Genomic DNA, 25805 nt, shown 5'->3' with positions numbered 1-25805 from the left:
ATTTCTTTAGGTATGTCACATCCAACTCAAACCACTCATTTGTGATTAGAACCTGTAGAGCTACAAAATTGTAGGCATGTTGACTGCTAGATTTCACCTGCTGTTTCAAATGGTCCCAGACATTTTCTATGGGATTAACATTGGGTAATTTATATCTCAGTTGAAATTCAGTAAGGTGCCTGAGTGTTTATCAAACCAGAATTTATACATGCTGCTCTGTGAAAATTGCTGTTGTCATCTTGGAGAATTGAAGTATCCACAGCATACTCATCATGAAGATGTAGAAGAAAAGGCTATCCTTGGTCACCAAGAATGTTCACAGTAACTTGAATAAATGGGCTAAAGTCACATTGTGAAAAACATATTCAAAAAACCATGGAACTACCTCTGACCTGAACTACATCTGGATCAGAATAAAAAAAGATGTCTGACAGCTGTTTGATTACAGGACAGCAACAATCAGTCAAAAAATGAGCTCAGTCATGCCTTCTGTTCACTGTTGTTGTATTTCTCTGCTGTCTCATCAGTTTCTAGTTGCTACAGCCAGCTGTGGATGATACTTGCAACCAGTAATGTAATAATCATGGTTAATTTTCATTGTCTCCATTGCTTTCTTTTAAATAAACCCAGTAATGCACATTAATGAGCAGCATGTGAATGTATTCAGTATGGAATTGCCCAGCTCTTGCTGTCACTGCCATATTTCATGCATAGGCTTAGGTGAACTGACAACATCATCTTTTCCCATGCTGAACAGTCAATTACTTTGTTATTTTGATCATAGTACACACTCTCCTCACACTGCAGGTTAAATGCATTTATTGGACTATCAGTTCACTTGTCACCTTGCATCATTCAAAAACATCTGCTTCCAGTCAGCTACTATCCAATTTGTGTGTTGTTTGGCACACTGAAGATAGGCAGCTTTATGAAATGCTTTGAGTGGCGGTCTTTTGCCAGGTACCCAACTCTAAATGTCATATTACATGTAGTTCCCTTCATAAGGTTCCCTTGGAAACTGGTTGAGATGGCTCCGAAGTCAATGACAGCAGCAAAATGTCAGTAGAGTTTGAAACTGGTTGTCATTGCTGAGGTGTGACATTTGTCAGTTAGGATCTGTTTATGATCATTGATTTATACCATATTACATGGCCCTGAATGGTATATCATTCCATGTTGACACATTGTACAGTCCAAATTAATACACTAACAGATCTGGCAGCATCATTCATGGTGTGGGAATCATCACGTTAGCTCCTTTCTGTTATGTCACCACGGTGATCCATGGAATTGCACCGATTCCATTCAACCAACTGGCACATATATACCACTTCATTGATATAGCTTATGTCAGTAGTGGAGGGTCACTTGATGACCTGGTACCAATTCTGCAGTGCTCCAAAGTGTCACTCTCTTGACATGGAGGGTGAGGCAGGAGGAGAGGAGTAGGGAAGTTGACTAATATTTTGTACAGTGATCTTATTAACATTGGTTAACTGTGTTGTGGTTCTCAGATACTTTGCTTTCTTAGCCATGCTGATGAAAACATCTTCCAAAGGCTTGGATTGTTTTGTATTTATTCAGGTGACAGAGACTGGCTGAAAGAGCTGCAGATCTGGATTTAAATCATAGCTGATCCCGTGCACACTTAATCTTAGATTGTATTTATTTAATTTCAACATTTACAGTCATGAAGTCATAATTTTAAAGAAACATTTTCAGTAAATTTTATCACTGTAATGGGAAATCCAAAAGAAACTGTTCAAGAGAAACAAAAAAAATCAATAAAATATAAAATCTCACTACAACCAAGCTGCACTTCTCACAAAAATGTATAGAAATATGTTGGACATTGCATTAATAATGAAAAAATTGCCATGATAGGTTTTTTTTTTACATGCAAGGGAATCCCAGTTATTATTTAGACATGTTTTCTAACTGTTGCATCTAGTAGCAAGTGTGCCTAGATTTTGGTGTGCAATACTTGGCTGTTAGTAATGTTCATTACTGTTACTGTGAATATTTAGGTTAATTTTCTGCATTTGACATTTTAAATTGGAGCTCAACACTCCATTAAATTGAAGTTATACAATCGTAAATCCAAATGTGCAAATGTAACATGTTGCTTCTATCATTTAGTATAGTCAGGGGTGTTCAAGAATGTGAAGATTCAAAACATCTGTGTAGGATTGTTCAGAGCCTCCATGTGGGGAAAGTGGTACATGTGAAATTTCTCATGATGAACAGGTGTTTCATATGGAGTTGGTTAGCAGTCTCTTCAGATTATTTACAAAAGTTGTCCTTCCATATTCAACACATAGAAGAACTGGAATCACCTGACTTTAAGACATAATATGAACTTGAAAATTTGGTATTTCTACAAGTGGAAAAGAGTGTTAACTGGCTATTAAGCATATAGTGAGCAGAAAAACTACACTGTCTGTTCAATAGAACTGCAAATGGGCACATCTGTTGCATCTAGACAACTAAGAACTCACATAAATGAATTTTATGCAATACTTCTAAGGGAAAACACTATTTCTTCCAATAGATGCTGCTCCATAATATAATATGCAATGTAATATAAAGAGCATCTTTTCTGGCAACTACTACTAATGATACAGATGATCTACACTACTAGCCATTAAAATTGCTACACCACGAAGATGACGTGCTACAGACGCAAAATTTAACTGACAGGAAGAAGGTGCTGTGATATGCAAATGATCAGCTTTTCAGAGCATTCACACAAGGTTGCTGACATGAGGAAAGTTTCCAACTGATTTCTCATACATAAAGAGCAGTTGACCAGCGTTGCCTGGTGAAACGTTGTTGTGATGCCGCATGTAAGCTTTGATAAAGGTTGGATTGTAGCCTATCATGATTGCAGTTTATCGTATCGCGACATTGCTGCTCGCGTTGATTGATATCCAATGACTGTTAGCAGAATATGGAATCGGTGGGTTCAGGAAGGTAATACGGAACGCCTTGCTGGATCCCAATGGCCTCATGTCACTAGCAGTCAAGACGACAGGCATCTTATCCGTGTGGCTGTAACAGATCGTGCAGCCACGTCTTGATCCCTGAGTCAACAGATGGGGATGTTTGCAAGACAACAACCATCTGCATGAACAGTTCGACGTTGTTTTGCAGCAGCATGGACTATCAGCTCGGAGACCATGGCTGTGGTTACCCTTGACGCTGCATCACAGACAGGAGCACCTGCGATGGTGTACTCAATGACGAACCTGTGTGCACGAATGGCAAAACTTCATTTTTTCGAATGAATACAGGTTCTGTTTACAGCATCATGATGGTCACATCCGTGTTTGGCGACATGGTGGTGAACGCACATTGGAAGTGTGTATCCATCATCGCCATACTGGCATATCACCGGGCATGATTGTATGGGGTGCCATTGGTTACACATCTCGGTCACCTGTTGTTCGAACTGCCGGCACTTTGAACAGTGGACATTACATTTCAGACGTGTTACGACCCGTGGCTCTACCCTTCATTTGATCCCTGTGAAACCTTACATTTCAGCAGGATAATGCACAACCGCATGTTCCAGATCCTGTACAGGCCTTTCTGGATACAGAAAATGTTCGAGTGCTGCCCTGGCCAGTACATTCTCCAGATCTCTCACCAATTGAAAATGTCTGGTCAATGGTGGCCGAGCAACTGGCTTGTCACAATACGCCAGCCACTACTCTCGATGAAGTGTGGTATCGTGTTGAAGCTGCATGGGCAGCTGTACCTGTACACGCCATCCAAGCTCTGTTTGACTCAATGCCCAGGAATATCAAGGCCATTATTATGGCCAGAGGTGGTTGTCCTGGGCACTGATTTCTCAGGATCTATGCACCCAAATTGCGTGATAATGTAATCACATGTCAGTTCTAGTATAATATATTTGTCCAATGAATACCCACTTATCATCTGCATTTCTTCTTGGTGTAACAATTTTAATGGCCAGTAGTGTATTTATGTGCTCATGTCGCACATGAAATCAGAATGATTTAATGATATTTTGAGGAAAGCATTTACATACTATAAATTGCTACTGAAAGTAATACAACATGAGAAAGGTCATATTCACTCTCATGATATTGCTTCAGTAAATAAGAATAATTTCATTCCTGGGAGTCATTTAACTTCTCTACAGTCAACAAATAGGAAAGTTTGTGTACTCTATGGTTCAATGTCTCGTTGTCAACAAGGTATTAGAGATGGAACACCAGTTCATTTTTACAAGGATGTGAGAGGGTCTTAGCCAAGTGTTTGTCAAAGAAAGCACCTCTGCCTTCATTTTAAGTCATCATCATCATCATTTAAGACTGATTATGCCTTTCAGTGTTCAGTCTGGAGCATAGCCCCCCCTTATACAGTTCCTCCATGATCCCCTATTCAGTGCTAACATTGGTGCCTCTTCTGATGTTAAACCTATTACTTCAAAATCATTCTTAACCGAATCCAGGTACCTTATCCTCAGTCTGCCCCGACTCCTCCTACCCTCTACTGCTGAATCCATGAGTCTCTTGGGTAACCTTGCTTCTCCCATGCGTGTAACATGACCCCACCATCTAAGCCTGTTCACCCTGACTGCTACATCTATAGAGTTCATTCCCAGTTTTTCTTTGATTTCCTCATTGTGGACACCCTCCTGCCATTGTTCCCATCTACTAGTATCTGCAATCATCCTAGCTACTTTCATATCTGTAACCTCAACCTTGTTGATAAGGTAACCTGAATCCACCCAGCTTTTGCTCCCATACAACAAAGTTGGTCGAAAGATTGAACGGTGCACAGATAACTTAGTCTTGGTACTGACTTCCTTCTTGCAGAAGAGAGTAGATCGTAGATGAGCGCTCACTGCATTAGCTTTGCTACACCTCGCTTCCAGTTCTTTCACTATGTTGCCATCCTGTGAGAATATGCATCCTAAGTACTTGAAACCGTCCACCTGTTCTAACTTTGTTCCTCCTATTTGGCACTCAATCCATTTATATTTCTTTCCCACTGACATTACTTTCGTTTTGGAGATGCTAATCTTCATACCATAGTCCTTACATTTCTGATCTAGCTCTGAAATATTACTTTGCAAACTTTCAATTGAATCTGCCATCACAACTAAGTCATCCGCATATGCAAGACTGCTTATTTTGTGTCCACATATCTTAATCTCACCCAGCCAGTCTATTGTTTTCAACATATGATCCATAAATAATATGAACAACAGTGGAGACAGGTTGCAGCCTTGTCTTACCCCTGAAACTACTCTGAACCATGAACTCAATTTACCGTCAACTCTAACTGCTGCCTGACTACCCATGTAAAGACCTTTAATTGCTTGCAAAAGTTTGCCTCCTATTCCATAATCTTGTAGAACAGACAATAGCTTCCTCCTAGGAACCCGGTCATATGCCTTTTCTAGATCTATAAAGCATAGATACAATTCCCTGTTCCACTCATAACACTTCTCCATTATTTGCCGTAAGCTAAAGATCTGGTCCTGACAACCTCTAAGAGGCCTAAACCCACACTGATTTTCATCCAATTGGTCCTCAACTAATACTCGCACTTTCCTTTCAACAATACCTGAGAAGATTTTACCCACAACGCTGATTAAAGAGATACCTCTGTAGTTGTTACAATCTTTTCTGTTTCCATGTTTAAAGATTGGTGTGATTACTGCTTTTTTCCAGTCTGATGGAACCTGTCCCGACTCCCAGGCCATTTCAATTATCCTGTGTAGCCATTTAAGACCTGACATTCCACTGTATTTGATGAGTTCCGACTTAATTTCATCCACCCCAGCCGCTTTATTGCACTGCAATCTATTGACCATTTTTTCCACTTCCTCAAATGTGATCCTATTTCCATCATCATTCCTATCCCATTCTACCTCGAAATCTAAAACATTACTGATCGCATTTTCACCTACATTGAGCAACTCTTCAAAATATTCCCTCCATTAAGTGACAAAAATAAATCAGTATGTTGAGATAGGGATTTCTCGACTACAGTTCAAGTGGCTATATACTGTGCTATATTACTTGAATGTTGTTCTCTATGGAAATGAAATATAACATTATCCATAATAGAATTTGTCAATTGAATTGATGTTTCAATGGTTATGAGTAAGTTTATGGGGTTGATAACTTCATACATTTCTATGCTAACAAAAAACATTATATTCAGAAACAAAAATTCAAATACAGAAGTAATAATTCTGAATGGAATGACACATATTATGCAGTTACTACACATCCATTCAGAATTATTACTTCTGTATTTGAATTTTTGTTTCTGAATATAATATTTTTTGTTAGCATAGAAATGTATGAAGTTATCAGGAGCATTATTCAAGTGTATTCAACCCAAACTGGACTCGAATTTAGGAGGAGTAAGCTTCAAATCGTTGTCTGTCTATTCAGATTCATGTTTTCCTGAACTACTTCTTGTAAATGCCAGAATCGTTTTCTGTAAAGTGTAAAGACTACAGCAGAGTCCTCCCCATGTCCTTCTCCAGCTGTCTCTAGTAATGACTGAGACATTAAACTATAACTAAGCAACAATCAAGCAACATGGCATAATTTTTAAGCCCATAGACTTATGTTGGGGAGGGATTAAATCCTTGTATCAAACCCTGATTCAGTTTCTTCATAGTTTTTTTAGACATGGCTTAATTTGAAATATGGCCCTTTTATAAATCAATGACGTAGACCCTCATACAACCTTCTTCAAATGAACAAGTGCTCCATTTATAGTTACGTCACTTGCAATTTAATATTCTTCTACCACCTCGTTGTCCCCTACCATGTCTAGGAGCTCTTCTTTTCTGCAATGACTACTCTCCTCATTGACAGTAAACTCAAACTATTTGGCATATTATATATGAGCAAGTATGGCTGCTGACTGCAGCAGCTTGCTTAGCAGGTCAGTGGGCATTCACTTTCTTATTTGTATGAGGGCAAGGTAAAAGGTTCTTGGCCTGCCAGTGAGAGATTTTTTAAAATCAAAAATCATGCACTTATTGTTTTGTCCCCTTGTTCAAGATTTCCACAATGTGTTGATTACATCCCTGAAGTGTGATTTTTTAAGTTCTCAATAAACCCATTTATGTCTACTCTAACTTCTTCCTGTCACTCAAAATATTTTCCCATGCCAATTTCTTTTTAGGTCTGTGAGTACTATAAGCACACCAGAAGATGTTACACCAGTTTTTAAGCAAGTCAGCTACCTCCAACATTACATCCTGAACTACCAGAATTGGCCCACCTACCACACTAGCAATGAGAGGGCTGATGTTTGTCACTTGGAGTTTGCTACTAATGTTGCACTTGCATGTGAGGCATTTTGTTTTGCTCTTGTTTTATCCCTCATACCTCTAACAATGGACATCTCATGGCACAATCATAGTTGGTAGACATCAGAAGATGCCAAATGTTGTCAACATGGTGGATGTTCCAACCACTTCATACTCAGATCCCTATCATTTCCCCATTGCCAACAACTTTCAGGTCATTTGCAATGTCATGATTTTTTCTGGAACATTTCAGACTTCTTCACATATATTTTGTAATGCAATTGGTCCAGAAGATGTTTTAAGTATTAGCCAGTCATTGTTTTACTCTTTGAAAGGTAATCATGGTCAACCCTTTGCACCAGAGAAATTTACTTCACCTATTTTGGTGCAAGGCAACGTCATTATGCCACTGATTTGCTTACTGTTTTGTTTCTCACTTAATATGGTAGATCAAGCTTTCATCTACAGTAACAAGTCAGGGCATAATATCACTGAAAAATTCATTTTCATATTTGCTTTTGGTCTGTATTCTGCAAATGTGACACACTTACTGCACAAAACCTTTTCATTATAAATACCTTTTGTGCGCAGTCTATTTATACACTGTCCCTAATTTAGAAAAGTTTCTGTTGTTGCTAGAATTCAAAACAAAGTATTTAATTATGACATATTTTTCAGTTTATTCACTTTAATGAAACACACAATGCATGGACATTTTAAATTGTTGTATGAGTAAAACTATTTTCTAGATTAAGTTGACACTTGAGTTGTATTACTATGCAATTTTTACCATCATATTTTCATTGTAATCATAATTACTTCTCCTGACCAGCAAGCTGGGTGTGATTCTATGTGAGTCTCTTCAACATTGTCCAGTCACGTTATTGTGACCATCTGTCAAAAGCCTGAATAACAACCTTTTGCAATGCAGACCACTGCAAACATACACAAAAAGAGTCACTGAGACTCTCAAAGGCACAAACAGGGATGTGGAGCCATGCCACTCCAGTACCATGGATGGCCACCTGTGCTTGGTTTCTCAGCTGAGAATCCATGGTGCAAACAGCCCAGTCAAGGTGGTCCCACAGATTCTCAGTTGGGTTTAAATCTGGGGAGTTTGGTGTTGTGCCCAGGGGAGTTTAGTAAACTCATCCTGGTGTTCTTCAAACCACACATGTACACTGTGAGCTGTGTGAAATGTTACAATGTCCTGTTCATAGATGCGAGTGTGCTGAGGAAAAACAAACTGCATGTAGGGGTGGACACGGTCTCCAAGGGTAGATGCATACTCGTGTTGATCCACTGTGCCTTTCAGGATGATGCCATCACTGAGGCAATGCCGTGAAAATAATTACCAGGCTATAATGTTCCTTCCTAGTTGGAGAGTATTGGCTTCAGACATTTCACACCGTAGACACCAACAACCATATGTCCAATGGAGCATAAAACATGATTCATCTGAAAAGGCCACCTGTTGCCACTCAGTGGATGTCCAATTACAGTACTGGCATGCAAATTCCAGCCTTTGTCACTGATGGACAGCAGTCAGCATGGGTGTGTGAATCAGGTGCCTGCTGCTAGTCCCATTCACATTAGCTGAATGGTTGTTCAGCAGACACAATTGGTAGCCCCTTGGTTCATCTGGGTAGTCAGTTGCGCAACAGTTGCATGTGTATTTACCCATACACATTTCCACAGCCTTTGTTCACCCTTGTCATCTATGCCCCATGGTACATCACAGTTGCCTCATTACCAGTTTTTGATAGCACTAGTTTGCCATGCATGGTATATTTTAACCATGGCTGCATGCGAACAGTGTACAAACTTAGCCATTTTGGAAATTCTCCCACCCTTCATCCAAAAGCCAATGATAATGCCCTTTTTGACATCAGGTAAATTGCTACGTTTCCACATTATGACAATGACTGCACTGTTTTTCACATTCCTCTGGCACACATTTTATACCCTCCACAGTTAGTGCTACCACCTGCCATCTGTGAGTAGTTATTGCATGATGATGTTGAACATAGACAGTGGTCACATTAATGTGAGTATATGTTGTATTATGCTTTGTTAATACACAATTTATGTTCTTGTTCATACACTGATGCCAATTTATATATATAATTTTGAGGGCCTTGAAGATCTGATTCTCCCTGTAATCACCATAATGTCTTTCTCTTTTTGTCTTTTCAGATGCATTTTGATAAAAGCATACTCAAGGAGATGTACATAGAACCACTATTGTCATATGAACATACCACTACAGTCATTCTACTTCAAGGATTTACAGTAGTCTTTTTATGGTCCTAGTTGTTATTGGATATCTTCAAAGTTTATATTATCATTGTTTGTCCTTTGTATATGAGAAAGTGGAAGTGCTATTGTTGCCTTGAGATTACTCTTTGGTGGCCTACTAATTTTTGATTATATCCAAACATCACTGTAGGTAGAAAATATGCTCTGCATAAGCAATACTGCAATATGTAACATGCTAGATGGGGAATTATGGAAAAATTTGTACTTTGTTTCCATTCTTTTAGTGTATGGTATATCTAAAACTATAATGCTACCTAAGTTCTGAAATTTCTCCCTCTTCTCTCTCTCTGTCTCTTTCTCTCTTTCTCTCTCTCTGTTCATTCTCAATTTCAGAACAGACTGTTGGTAAATTTTGGCTAAGCTCTAAACACATTGTATTGGTTTTTCTGATTTTGAGACCCATCCCAATAAGTTCTTCATGTCATAGATTTAATTTAGCTAGCTCTTCAGCTTCTGTCACACCCTATACCACTATATCACAGATAAAGTGTGTTCTGTCAGCACATGTGAAGTAAAGACCACATCATGATTAGTTTTGTGACTTGATAACTCAATATTTCACAATGAAGAGTATTCCCAAGCATCAACAGCAGTACTGGACATGCCAGATTTTGTAAATATTGTGTGAATCACGAACCAATGCAATAAAAGATGGTTTTCTACATTAGGAGCTGAACTGAGCAGATACCTCATTGGAATACATCAGTCTGAATATAAAGGGTTTATTTGATGGTTTTTCTATCAGAACTTGTGTTGTATGACAACAAAGCATTTCAAAACACAGTCACATAAAGACTTATTGAACACATTTTTAGTATGACATTTTATAATACAGCATTAAAAAATTTACACATCAGTGGTTGAAAGTGTTACAGAATCACTACATTCAAAAATATGGATGGAAATATGACCTCCCACAGTGTTTTACTCCCTCAGTTGGTGCATGTATCGCGACTGTAGAAGTTAAAATTTTGTTTGAGTTAAACTTGGGAAGTTTGGAGTGAAACAAGTGAGAAGCACAAACTTTGAGTAATTCAAAGGGATGTGCACAAAAAACATCTTGGTAGTATACTGTCTTCAAATACAGCGAGTTGAGTTCTATTTTCCAGTGGCTATTAACTTCTCATAGATGTTCAGATCTCTCGTGAAAGCAGTTTTTTCTAGAAGGAGATGGAGTGTTTTTAAAGCTCTCATTTTCAATATGTTAAGCAGTCTTGAATCTGTTGATGTATACACAATGTCCTTTGGAATTTTCTCTGTGCATCTTCAGCAATCATTATTAAAAGTAATGCAGCTTCATATGTATTGATTTACAGAAGTCCAATCTGAGTAGTTGGAATTCTGGGTATAACTGACAATTTAGCTGGTGTTGCAGCTCACACTGATGAACATCCACCAAGTGATGATATTTGAGCACTCACAAATGTTATTGGAAATCATGTGAATAATATCTGCTATCATGTATTGTGTGAAGATAGCTAAAGGGATTAGGTATTGGAGGTGTGTGTTGTTGTTTTTTTTTTTTTTTGTTTTTTTTTTTTTATAGCTTTTAATACTTCATCCATTATGGAGTGATGGTAAACAACTTATAAGTTAGACCTGAGACTGTGTTTCAGATGTATCTGATCTTCTGTTCTTTAACTATTATCATAGTAAAATTGTTTCCCTCTTCAAATTATTCCAATATGTGCTTACATGATACTTTCACAATGTTCAGAATGATAGTTACAAGTAATTTATTTGTCTCCCAGTTCTTCTCATGATACACTGTTTTCAGAAAAACATGTTCAACAATTTACCAACTAGGACTAATGTTGTGTTATTCCACCTTCAGTGCAGATTCAGTAGATTTTCTTAACCTGGCCACATGAATTGACTCATATACTTTAGAGGAAGTGAAATCAAATTAAACAACTCTGTCAGTGCATTTTTTTCCTATAACCCTTTTTGAAGAGAGGGATGATGATGCATTACTTTTAGTCTCTAATTGTTATATTTACTTTCCAAACCTTGTTGAGTATTCTGTACTACAACTCCTGACCAGTCTCGTCAAGTGCTTTGATTGTTTCTACAGTGATATTATCTGATCCACTACCTTATTGTTTTACACTTTATATACTGCTGTCTTCACTTGTAATCGGGACAAACAATTTGTATTTACATTGCCAAAATAATGCACTCCAACAATCAAAGAAGTATTGCTCTCCCCAATTCCTATCCCTTGTCTAAGCTATGGGAAAAGGTCATTATAAAAATAACAGAGGATCAGCTGAAAATTAATGGATGATGATGGCCTGCTGGAATGATTTTAGCCATAACTGATCAGGAGAGGATCAAAATGTACTTATAAGTTGAAAGACGAGCCCCAGAGTTACAAACATAATGAAAATACATCTTCAGTGATATTGATTACAACTTTGGGACAGGCCAGCATCCTGCAGTGACTGGTCATATTTTCAGCAAATAACATTAAGATTTTTTTAGATGGTCGGATATGCATGGCCATAGCACAAGATGTAGACCAAATGTCTTAGTAGGTTTATACCACTCCCAAAAATTCAGAAATGACCTATTCAACTCAGGAAACTTCGTAAAAGCTCTGTGTCTCATATAAGATAGGAAATTAATGCATGAAACCATTAGAGTAGAATACATAATTTCTTCTATAAACTAAATAAATTATTTTTCAGAAATTAACTTACACCATTTATAACCATTATTAAAAGAAATTCCCACAGTTTAGTAAATAACTGAAGCATGATGTGATTAATTTCAATTCCAAATAAATTTAATGTATTTAAATAATTTGTTTGTTGCTACAAAAATTCAAAAGCAGTAATTTAATTTTTTGGTAAAGACCTACAACTCAATTACTTTTACGTAACATTGCAGCCCAAATTATTTTCAGTAGGATTTATTGGATATTGTGTGAGTGTGTGAGGGGTGGGGGGAGGGGGAATGAGAAAATTGTGTATGTGCAGGTTATATTTACCTGAGAAGCTGATAGACCAGCATACAAGAAAAAATACATATTAGAATTCCAATAACAGATAATCCAAATAAAGCTCGTAAGCATGAGTAGAGTGCTCCATGGATGACATCACAGTCTGGTGTTGAGTTGAAAACATACCGTAAACCTGCATGAAAGGAAAAATTTATTTCTAATTAGTTTTTTCAATAAAAGAACTACTCAAACATTTATAACACTCACCAACATTGCTTAGTTCTTAGGAAATTTAATTTTAATTTTTTAATGAATTAAAAAATGCCAAAAATCATTCAAAAAGCTCATATAGGCTCATTAAGAAATTGTTGTTTCCCACATTAAAGCAGTTTTGTTAGCAGGATATATATAGAGGCAAAATGCTTAGCTGCCAAGAAGTATCAGAGACACTATGGTTGAAAATCAGAGGTTTCCAAGTGAAGAAATGGTTAGAGGAAACAAGATCAAGCCCTAAATCAGTAGAAACATTACCTAGGACTCTGGACACAGTGAGATAAACCTGTGGGTGATTTTCGTAATGAAATCCTGGTTATTCTTGTTTAATTTAATAATTTCTTCTTTTTTGCGCTATCCTATGAAGGATCCTCTGGTTCCAAAAGCTATTTGATGCCTATCTGTGCTGCTGCTTGGAGGTTAAAAAATTTTCTATGTAAATCAAATTGTAGTTTAATTTTTGTGAACATTTTCCATATAGATATTAATAAATATGACATTATTCTTCACACAGTGTCAGTCACTGCACAAACGAACCAGTAGTGTTTTTCTTTAATCATTTTTAAGACATATTTCTTAGTTGAATTATTAATTTTGCTAGAGGGAGTAAACATATCAACTGTACATCAATATCCAGCTATTTAGTGATACTGTTTGCAATGTAGAGCATGATGAGAGGAGGAGTGAGGGGGACAGAACAGAAAAAAAGTGTTTGCTTCCTGATAGTGAGCCTTTGCATTGAAAAAATGTACAAATTAGATTGTAAAAAGTTTGGCATCTGAGTTTTCATTTTGTATTGTCATTTATTATATAAACTTGAGATGATAATTCTATTTTGTTGTTACACAGTGCCATTTAAAATTCTGATATATATAAATATAGACACACATGGAATGTTATAGTATGTTAAGAATGGTACTATCTACAGGGTGGTTATAATTAAAGTGCAGCTACTCTTGGGGGTCCAGTGCAGGATTTAATTATCATTTGGCAATAAAACTTGGTAGATATGTTAATACATAAATGTGGAGTAACTTACACTGGAAAAAAATTAGTTCCAGTTTTGCTCATCAGGTGCAAATCTGCTGCTATGCACAGTTTGTTTGATGGTATGACATCCATGCTGTCATTTGACAAGCCTTAACATGAGTGGAAAGTATGGCCGTTGAGAAATCAAGAAGAGAGACTGTGCACTGCTAGTGAATTTTTTTTATGTGAAAAGCAGCAATTTAAGTGTTGCAGTGAGAGAGTATAACTGACTGAAAGGCCTGACGAGAGGCCCAATATCATTAAATGAATTAAGATGATAATGAAATTAAAATCCACAAACAAGCTTGGTGTGGCACCTAGAGAAGGAAGGCTGTAATTGACCACACAGCACATGCCCTGATTAGCGCTAGTGCTCATGCAGTGTCACAAAAACTGTCCAACCCACGGCCAATAGCATGAAAAGTTTTGTGGTCTATTTTACACAGGTACCTGTACAAGATCCAGATGGTGCACCAACTGAAATCCTATGATCTACACAAAGTTCTGAATTTGCTCTTCAGTTTCTGGCATGGATCAAAGTTGATGATGTGGGTGGTCAGGAAATATTGTATGGAGTAATGAGACACATTTTAGACTCCAGGGCGCAGTGAATACACTGAACTGTCAATTTAGGGGCACTGTTAAACTTTGTGTTGTGCATGAAGAGCCACTGCATTCAGCGTATGTGACTGTGTGGTGTGTATTCACAAGCACCTTTATTCTTGGCTAATTTTTCTTTGAAGACAATCTGCCTCTCAGATGCACCATGACTTCTGGTGATTATTGAGACCTCCTTGTACAGCAGTTGATTACTGCTTTGGAAGAGCATAGTTGTGTTGAAAGCACTGTTTTCATGCAAGATGGGGCAACACCTCATGTTGCATGCCTGGGGAGAGATCTGTTTAATGCAACCTACCATGAACATGTTAGCTCCAGAGGTTTTCCACATGCATGGTCGGCAAGATCACCTGATCTAAATCTGTGTGACTTTTGGTGCTGGAAATATCTAAAAGAATGGCTTTACCAGGGATACATTTGGCCTCTCCCTGTTCCGTAGGCCAGTATAAAGGAACTCATTACTCAGATTCTACTGAATCTGCTGTGAGAAACTGTTGATTGCATAGTCATCGTAACTGCCGTCTGCTTCACGTCTGCTGTGCAGCGAGCTACGTACAGTATTAACAGTATTAACTGTATTTTTCTTACTTGTCACTTCTTCTTCCGTGTGTTTATGCTTTTAGGAAGCTTTAATTGTCGAGTGCTAGTAATAGTGTTCCATAGATTTTGTGATAATTTTGAATACAGTCAGGGAGAGTCCCTTCAGTCAGCCATAGTGCCAGTAGTGTCAGTGTCGTCATAACTGCCGTCTGCTTCACGTCTGCTGTGCAGCGAGCTACTTTAATTTAAGTATTAACTGTATTTTTCTTACTTGTCACTTCTTCTTCCGTGTGTTTTTGCTTCTAGGAAGCTTTAATTGTTGAGTGCTAGTGATAGTGTTCGGTAGATTTCGTGTTCATTTTGAATACAGTCAGAGAGAGTCCCTTTAGTCAGCCAGTAGTGCTAGTGTTTGTTTTGAATACAGTCCAGAGACAGGTAGTGCTATTTTCATTGTTTTCTATAAGAAGTGTCTAGTAACCACAGTTTAGTCAACTATCAACTGCCTTTAGTGAATTAGCAGTCTAGTTAAAAGTTGATTAACTCTCAACAGTAAATTGATTTCTTAGGATGGATAGGATGTGTGACTGCTGTGTACGGACGCAGGAGGAGCTGGCCACTGTTTGTGAACAGCTGAACATGTTGATGGCCACAGTCAGCCATCTTCAGGCTGCTGCCTTGGAGTGTAGCGGCAGTGGGGAGTCTGGTGCATCACATGGTACACCCCAGGTGTTACATGCTTCACCCACTGTCCATGCTGTCGAGACATCTTCGCGGGTACCGGGCATGGTTGGGCCACCCTCTCCCCAACGGGAGTGGCGGCTTCAGCGGCATTAGCGGCGCACGAGGCGGAGGGTCAATGTGGAGGCTGGCCGTGTGGCATCGCACGCTCTGCCTGTGAGTGGACATGTGGCCGCTCCTTCAGCAAGGTCCAAGCAGGCACACAGGGGGAGGGGTTTATTAGTGATTTGGAGCTCCAACATTAGGCGGGTGATGGAGCCCCTTAGGGAAATAGCGGAAAGGTCGGGGAAGAAGGCCAGTGTTCACTCTGTCTGCTTGTTGGGGGGGTCTCATCTGAGATGTGGAGGAGGCCCTGCCGGCAGCGATAGAGAGCACTGGGTGCACCCGACTGCAAATTGTTGTTCATGTCGGCACCAATGACTCCTTCCGTCTAGGTCCAGAGGTCATCCGCAGTTCATACAGACGGTTGGTGGAGTTGGTGAAGGCGGAAAGCCTCACTCGCGGGGTGGAATCTGAGCTAACTATTTGTAGTATCATTCCCAGAACTGGTTGCAGTCCTCTAGTTTGGAGCTGAGTGGAAGGCTTAAGCCAGAGGCTCAGACGATTCTGCGGAGATCTGGGGTGCAAATTTCTCGACCTCCGCTATCGGGTGGAGAAATGTAAGGTCCCCCTGAATAGGTCAGGCATGCACTACACACAGGAAGTAGCTAAAAGGGTAGCGAAGTACGTGTGGAGTGCACATGTGGGTTTTTTAGGTTAGAGAATTCCCTCCCTAGGCCTGACAAGACGCCTCCTGAGACGTGGCAAGGTAGGAGTAAGGAAAATGCAACAGGGAATAACAATATTAATGTGGTAATAGCAAACTGCAGGAGCATCTATAGAAAGGTCACAGAACTGCTCTCATTAATAAACAGTCACAATGCCCACATAGTACTAGGGACAGAAAGTTGGCTGAAATCAGATGTGAACAGTAATGAAATTCTAAACTCAGATTGGAATGTATACCGCAGAGACAGGCTGGACGGTGAAGGAGGAGGTGTGTTTATAGCGATGAGAAGTGCAATAGTATCGAAGGAAATTGACGGAGATCCGAAATGTGAAATAATTTGGGTGAATGTCACGGTTAAAGCAGGCTAAGACATGGTAATTGGATGTCTCTACAGGCCCCCTGGCTCAGCAGCTGTTGTGGCTGAGTACCTGAAGGATAATTTGGAAAATATTTCGAGTAAATTTCTCCACCATGTTATAGTTCTGGGTGGAGATTTTAATTTGCCGGATATAGACTGGGAGACTCAAACGTTCATAACGGGTGGCAGGGACAAAGAATCCAGTGAATTTTTTTAAATGCTTTATCTGAAAACTACCTTGTACAGTTAAACAGAGACCTGACTCGTAGCGATAACATATTAGACCTTCTGGTGACAAACAGACCCGAACTATTTGAAACAGATAATGCAGAACAGGGAATCAGCAATCATAAAGCAGTTACTGCATTGACGATTTCAGCCGTAAATAGAAATGTTAAAAAAGGTAGGAAGATTTTTCTGTTTAGCAAAAGTGACTAAGAGCAGATTACAGAGTACCTGATGGCTCAACACAAAAGTTTTGTCTCTAGTACAGATAATGTTGAGGATCAGTGGACAAAGTTCAAAACCATCGTACAATATGCATTAGATGAGTATGTGCCAAGCCACTGTATGGTGCACAACAGAGGGTACTGTGTGCCACTACTGGTCATTTTCTTTCCTGTTCCACTTGCAGTCAGAGTGAAGGGGTTCTAGGTGCTTCAGTCTGGAGCCGCACTGCTGCTGCGGTCGCAGGTTCGAATCCTGCCTCGGGCATGGATGTGTGTGATGTCCTTAGGTTAGTTAGGTCTACGTAGTTCTAAGTTCTAGGGGACTGATGACCTCTGATGTTAAGTCCCATAGTGCTCAGAGCCATTTGAACCAGAGTGAAGGAAAAACAACTGTTTATATGCCTCCGTATGAGCCTTAATTTTTCATATCTTAACTTCATTGTCCTTATGTGCAAAGTATGTTGGCGGCAGTTGAATCATTTGGCAGTCAACTTCAAATGCCAGTTCTCTAAATTTTCTCTATAGCTTTCCTCAAGTGCAGTCTACTTTACAGATAAACCCTACTTTCCTAAAATTCTCCCAATAAACTGAAGCTGATCATTTACCTTCCCCACCACATTTCTCACATGCTTGTTCAATTTCATATTGCTTTGCAATGTTACACTCATATATTTAAACGAGGTGACCGGGTCAAGCAGGACATTGCTAATGCTTTAGCTGAATATCAAGTGTTTGTTGTTCCTACTCCTCCTCATTAACTTAGTTTTTCTACAATCAGAGATACCTGGCATTCATCACACCAACTAGAAATATTGTCTAAGTTGTCTTGTATCCTCTTACAGTCACTCAACTTCAACACCTTACCATACACCACAGCATCATCAGCAAACAACCACAGATAGCTGCCCACCCCATCTGCTAAATCATTTACGTATATAGAGAAGAACAGCGGTCCTATGACACTTCCCTGAGGCACTCCTGACAATATCCTTCTATCTGGTGAACACTCACCATTGAGGACAATATACTGGGTTCTATTGCTTAAGAAGTCTTCAAGCCACTCATTATTCATACCTTCATTAACAGCCTGCAATAGGCCACCATGTCAAGTGCCTTTTGGAAATCTAGAAATATGGTCTCTCCCCTTTGCCTTTCTTCCATAGTTCTCAGTATATCATGTGAGAAAAGGCCAAGCTGAGTTTTGCATGTGTGATGCTATCTAAAGCCATGCTGATTTGTGGACATGATCTTCTCAGCCTCAGGAAAATTTATTATATTTGAACCCAGAATATGTTCAAGGATTGTTGGAATAGTTTCCTCCCTCTGTCAGAAGGGCTGTTGCTGCAATGTTGAGAGGGCAAAGCAGGTCAATGATATCCATCATCCACTGCATGATCATCAAGCTGCAGTCTGTCGATTGAAAACTAGAAAGAGCTTCATCACTTGGACACAGCCACTCTAGCGAACACCTGAGTCTAGCTGTATCACCAGTTGAAAGAGCAATCTGCCACTGGATAACCCTGCAAAGGAAGAGCTGGCCCCAGGAAATGATCTGTTTGGAAATCACACAGTCATCTTAAGGTGGATGTTCCCCAATGACAGACGAAAATGTGAAAATGGGGCATCCTTCCAGGTGGTGGAGACATGCCCTGCAAGAGCAGAACAACACAAGATCTGGATCACTTGCTCATATGCCCTCTACTGGAAGAACCTTGCACAATGCAAGACTTGATCAAGGCAAATATCAAGGCCATCAGAATTACTGTGTTCTGGAAATGCCAACTGGACACAGAAATAAATGAATGAGCAATCCCAAAATTTCCTATATAATACTTATATTAGCACTTATAAATGCAATACCATTTAAGATATTTATTCATTTTATAAGATTACATTTACAAATACTTTGACAAGGTAGCAAAAGTGAACTGTAGGAAATGCTGTAATTTTGGTTAGAAAATAAATCACTTGTTTCTCAAGCATTTCATTTCTGTGGTAAGAGAGATGAAAATTTCGGTGCCAGTGTACTTAATACTTCTTTCAGATTCATAGTACATGTCATTCTTGTATGTGGTGAATATTTCTGGATACAGAAAAAAGCACATGAGAGAAAACAAGCAATGGTATGCATCCACAACTGCTGAAATAATTTGTGACAAGATATTCTTGGACTCAGTCTAACAATGATTCTACTCGTTCTTTTCTGGATGATGCAGATTTTTTTGAACAAGAGAAGAGTCCTCCCCCCCCCCCCCCCCCCAAAAAAAAAAAAGTTGCACATAATGGACAATGTGTATACAAATAAACCTTAAGAATTGATTATATAGCTTCTTAAGCTCAAAAACCATTTAAAAATTTTTATTTAATTTTAATAAAATGTTACTCAATCAAATACAAAAAATTTAAAATATTGGATAAACTCAAGGAACCCACCTTCCTCCATTTTGTCTGATGACTGTAGCAAAGCAGAATAGCATGTGCAGGTCTGTGTCTTTTGTGTGTACATACATTCACGTAGAGTTTGGAGCCTACTCATATGTATAACTGTTGTGCTAATGGTCACCACAATACACAGCACACCGCCAACTAAACAACATATCCCACACAGCTTGATCTAAAACAAAACAACAGTTTGTAAATTACAGGTTGTATTTCATTATAAGAAAGGATACAACAGGTAGGAGAGGGCTGTTAGGGGACTCCTAAGGGTATAACAAAATGTATTACATTTTTTAACTCTCATATACCTTTCAGCAACAACTCTTTCAGCATACTGCCTTCCATTTGTAAATGAAGTAATTCAAGATGTGCAATAACACACACTTAATAACAGCCACAGGTAAAAGTATTTGTAAGTAACAGTGACAAAAAAAACTAAGTATTTATGTGTAGATTTTATCTATTATCATCATTTCAAATGTTTGTGGATCTCAAGTTTGAAGAGTTCAGTGATAGGGTTGTTGTCATCAGATTTGACAGCAAGACAGTGCCAACAGTGGTAGCTCCAGTGTACAGAGCAATGTCACAAGCCACAGATGAAGAGAGAGAGAGAGAGAGAGAGAGAGAGAGAGAGAGAGAGAGAGAGAGAGAGAGAGAGAGAAAGTATATGACGATTTTGAATGGATAATTCATTAAGTAAAGGAAGATGAAAATCTGATAGTCCATGGAGATTGGAAAGCAGTTGCAAGGGAAGAAATAGAAGAAAGGGTTATGGGAGAATATGGGCTTGGCACTAGGAATGAGAGAGGATAAAACCAATTGAGTACTGCAATAAATTTCAGTTCATAATAATGAATATTGTGTTCAAAAATCACAAGAGGAAGAGGTATACATGGAAAAGATTCAGAGACATGGGAAGGTTCCAGCTGGACTATGTCATGGTCAGACAGAAATTCCAAAATTAGATGTTTGACTGTAAGGCATCACTGGGGGACAAGCCTACTCAAGTTGGTGTGTAGAATCTATGAAACTGGCAACATACCATTAGGTTTTCAGAAAAAATATCATTCACAAAGTGCCAAAGATATCAAGTGCAGATAAGTGCAAGAACTATCACACCATCAACTAACAGCTGATTTTTACAAGCTGCTGACGACATTATGCAGAAGAATGGAAAAGAAAATCAAGGATTCATTATATGATGATCAGTTTGGCTTTAAGAAAGGTAAAGGAACCACAGAAGCCTTCTGACAGAGCAGTTGATAATGGAAGCAAGACTAAAGGAAAATCAAGGCATGCTTATAGGGTCATCAATCTAGAAAATGGTGCAATATATTTACAATTCTGAGAAAAACAGGAGTAAGCTTTAGGGAAAGGTGGGTAACACACAGTATGTACAAGAACCAAGAGGGAACATTAAGACTGGAAGAAAATGGTGCAATATATTTACAATTCTGAGAAAAACAGGAGCAAGCTTTAGGGAAAGGTGGGTAATACACAGTATGTACAAGAACCAAGAGGGAAAATTAAGACTGGAAGACCAAGAATGAAGTGCTTGGATTAAAAATGGTGTAAGACAGATATGCAGGTATTAATCTATACAATGAAGAAGCAGTTATAGAAATAAAAGAAAAGTTCAAGAGTTGGTTAAAATTAAGGATAAAATGTATCAGTGATAAGATTCCCTGATGATATTTCTAGCCTCAGTAAAAATGAAGAAAGATTACTGGATCTGTTGAACTGAATGAACAGTTTAATGAGTACAGAATATGGATTAAGAGTAAACCAGGAAAAGACAAAGGTAATGAGATGTAGCAGGAATGAGAATAGCATGAAACTTAACATCAAAATTGATGATCATGAAGTAGATGAAGTTAAGGAATTCTGCTATCTTGGAACCAAAATTAACCAACACAGACAAAACAAGGAAGACATAGGAAGCAGATTAGTACAGGCAAAGAGAGCATACCTGGCCAAGAGAAATCTACTGGTATCAAATATTGAGGAAGAAATTTCTGAGGATGTACATTTGGAGCACAGAATTGTATGGTAGAGAACTATGGGCAATGGGAAAACCAGAACAGGAGAAAATCAAAGGATTTGAGATGTGGTGCTAGAGTGGAATGTTGAGAATTCGGTGGACTGATAAAATAAAAAATGAGGAGGTTCTCCACAGAATCAATGAAGGAAGGAACATATGGAAAACATTGACAAGAATAAGGGACACATTAGCAGGACATGTATTACAACATCAGGAAATAACCTTCATGGTACTAGAGGGAGCTGTAGAGGGTAAAAACTGTAGGGGAAGACAGAGATTTGAATACAGCCAACAAATAATTGAGGACATAGGGTGCAAGTGTTAGCCTGATATCAAGAGATTAGTGAAGGATTGGAATCCCTCACAGGCTGCATCAAACCAGTCAGAAGACTAATGATGCCAAAAAAATTTCAAAATTGGGTGTGAAGTCATGTACTTAATCTGTGCCCATTATACTGCACTTTTGTATGAATTTCTTACAACTTTCTTTCAGGCCATTTATTATTTCATCATTTGCTTTTAGTACTGTGCTGTTGTGTTTATGATATTGCTTTTCCTACAGTCTTTATACATTATTTCCCAGGTTGTTTTACAGACACTACCGGCAGAACTTATGTAACAAGCATATGGTAAATATAATTTTATAACAATCTAGGATAACACCAGGATCAGTGTCTGTCTTACATTGAATGATGTGAGCTTTGATGTAGGCCATCATTTTCTAGTTTACTATTTGCAGACTTTACAAAGCTCAGTTCAACATAAACTGTTATGAAGAGACAGACCATTAGGTTGTGGTTTTGCCTCCTAATAGTTATAATAGTGAATTTTTGGTGTGGATAATTCAGTTTCCAAAGGCTATATGAGATTACTTTCTTAGTTGCAGCAAGTTATTGACATAGAAAATTTGTAAAAATGTTTTTTATTCATGTTGCTTAATAATATTTGATCACAAACAATTTCCATGTAAAATAGTATTACTGTTGGAAACTCTTTATAGTGAAATAACTGTGAATCATTCCATAAAGCATGTTCATTAGTAATTAGGAATACAGCAGTCATGTGGTCTGTCAATGAAATTGCTGTGTTTCCTTTGGATTTATGACATGTGAGCACTATTGTTACAGGTTCTTGCATTTTTGTTGCATGTGACAGCAGCCACAGATCTAGTATATTTCAGAACAGGGCAAAAACTTGATAGTGGTACCTCCCCCCCTCCCCCCTTTCCCCTCGAGTGTTTGAGATAGGACATCAAAATTTAACAAAAATTTGATTTTTCAAAATCATGTTCACTTTGTAGCCCACTTCTTCCTGAAGAGTTTGATATATAAAACATATATGTTCGAGAAAATGGAAGATGTTATTTAGTCTTAAGTGTGCCAAAGTGCAGTGTCATGCCTCTTCACACAACATTCTTCTATCTCACATCACTGTATTTCACTCTGTGGAATTCAAGCATGTATATTTTGTAATGGAAGCCATGAAACCTATATTCAGGACAGTGGAAATTAAAATGTCCTATGGTGCCTCTCCTGCTCCCATTGACTGGTCTGACATTCTAACCCCCTTAAAAAAAACTCATAATTAATACTGGGTGGGATTATTTGTAACCAGGAGAGTAAGAAATCTTCAGAAACTTTGCTTTCTTTATTGGCTGTTAGCTAACAACTTTCTGTTTTGAGTGCCATAAAATTTAGTATATGAGTGTTGCCCACAATGTAATGAACGGATTTTTTTCTTCAACAATTCTTTATTGAATGTAATGAGAACTACATATATGAAAGAATGATGTTTTATCTACACACTCTATTTTTCCACGTAATCTCCTTCCCATTCTATAGCCTTTCTCAAGCGCAAAACAAGGGCATCTATGCCTTGTCGGTACCAATCCTTGTCCTGGTGGTGGAGCCCGTGCTTCACTGTGTGAATCACCTCCTCATCAACCTCAAAATGTCTTCCACAAATGGCATCCTTTAATGGCCAAAGCAAGTGGAAGTCCAAGGGCTTGCAGCAACATGTCAGGTGTGATGGACGTAGATGGTCTCCCCAACCATTGCAAATTGTGGGGCTCTGACAAACTGCCTTCTGATGATCTCAACCTCATGCCCAGTGACTAACTGTACTTCTGTCAACAGCAGATTCTCCATAGATTTTGCACAAGTGTTTGTGAATATTACCCACAGTTTCTTTCTCTGCAGTGAGAACTTCAATGATGGCACATTGCTTGTAACATACATCACCTACAGATGCCATTTTGAAACTGTAGCAGCTACACTATTTGTCAGTAGTGATGAAAGCTTGGTCCACTCATTCAGGAGACTTTAAATAAGACGTACCTAATGTTTTGCATTTCTAGCATCGTTTTTGGGTGAGAAAAAAAAAAATGCCGTGTATTACTTCCTGGCAACCCTCATAGGAAAGATTAAACCAGCAAAGACAAGAGACAGGTAAGGCAGTAGACATTTTTTGAATCCTTATGTCCCAGCATTTTCTCTCTCTGTAATCTTGCTACAGCTTTATACAGCATGCTTTCCTTTCTGTGAAAGAACCTATTATCTCATCAACATTTGTCAAACACTTTTCTACATGAAAAATCAAAATGTCATTGTCTAATACTGAAAAAGCTGTTAATACAAATAGTACCCAAGACAGGTGTGGTTTCTCAATTTGATTATGTCTATTTTCTCAGTGTTGCTAGATAAAATGAAGTAGGCCTTTCTAATATTGCAGCAATTGTAACACATGCCAAATAAGCGAAACTGTTTCAGAACAAATGGTCATTTTTATCTACTGTATTTACATAAATAACATGATAGAATATAATTCATGAAGTACGAATATCAAATGCTTAACAGACCTACTACAAGCAAAACGTTTTATGTTAGGAAACAGTTTCAGATTTCATTCATATGCTCCAGTTTATCAAGCATGAGATCAAAAAGTAGTATTACAAAATTTTATATAAATTTGGAATTGTCATAATTCTTCCATACAATTTGTGTGATTCTGTAATATTCCTGCCATTGTCAAAACTTATTCTCTGGTTAGCTTCACTAACCCTGCCAGAGTCATCAGTTTAGTTATCCTGCATTTATTCTCCATTTTTTTATTTTTTTACTTTTTTAATATGTGTTCATACAACACATTTCCATGCTATTCTGAGAATAGAACTTAAGTGGCTGCTAACCAGGGACTGTATAACTGGGGCCTAGTAGTGTAGCAATCTGGCAAAAATTTTCTGTCAAAATTTCATTTCATATGTAATCTTTCGTAAATCTTAAAATTTCCATTCAGTAGTCTGAATCTATGCATTTCGCTAGTAATTATAGCAATGTTGATCATTCTCATACCCAATCAAACACATAAAGAATGACACTGGCTGCCTACAAGGGCGTATCGTGGTACACGGGTGTACAGGAGCAGATGCACAGATTGGACCCTGTGTCCACTAAATATTTCAAACCTGTTCATTGGGCAGTTTTGAACAGGTGCTGCAGCATAGATCAGATGAGGTACCTACATACAGTAGCACACCTGTTTCCCAAATTTACTATGATACCAACAAATTTCTTGTTGTGGTTCAGTCACTGGTGCCGAAGTGGTGGATGATGGCCTGCCACTTGAGCATCCTCAGTGACTTGGCCAGCCTCAATCACTACTTGCATCACACTGAGACAATTATTGACTCATGTGCTGGGTCAACACGTCCACTTTAGCTGTCAGTGCATCATAGTCTACATACGATGCAGTTGTTCATGTGCTTGTGCACTGAATGGTTATCATACTGACGGGTGCCGCAGACATAGCATCTTGTACTGTATCCACTAGGTCCACCACTACATCTGGAGACATATCTAACTCAGATGCTATAATCCCCTTAATTGGAGACAGCAAACAGCTATTCCAAATAGTTCATAGCAAGCTGTCTGGATCTGTACCAGCATTGATCTTACTCTGCAGGTACTGGGATGGTTTG

The 25805-nt window shown here is 38.5% G+C and overlaps 1 protein-coding gene across 1 annotated transcript in view; it reads right to left on the bottom strand.

The window, feature by feature from the left end:
* Positions 1-25805, bottom strand: part of LOC126143530 (uncharacterized) — an 82422-nt gene that overhangs the window by 19004 nt on the left and 37613 nt on the right. Inside the window, exons 4-5 of the mRNA XM_049915436.1 lie at positions 19783-19963; positions 12624-12768 (exon numbers count right to left, since the gene is read on the bottom strand). Of these exons, the coding sequence (XP_049771393.1) occupies positions 12624-12768; positions 19783-19963 (326 nt within the window). The remainder of the gene's footprint in view (positions 1-12623; positions 12769-19782; positions 19964-25805) is intronic.

This window comes from Schistocerca cancellata, unplaced genomic scaffold, assembly GCF_023864275.1.
Source record: "Schistocerca cancellata isolate TAMUIC-IGC-003103 unplaced genomic scaffold, iqSchCanc2.1 HiC_scaffold_823, whole genome shotgun sequence".
Lineage (NCBI taxonomy): Eukaryota > Metazoa > Arthropoda > Insecta > Orthoptera > Acrididae > Schistocerca > Schistocerca cancellata.
This window is presented reverse-complemented; position numbering and strand designations above follow the sequence as displayed.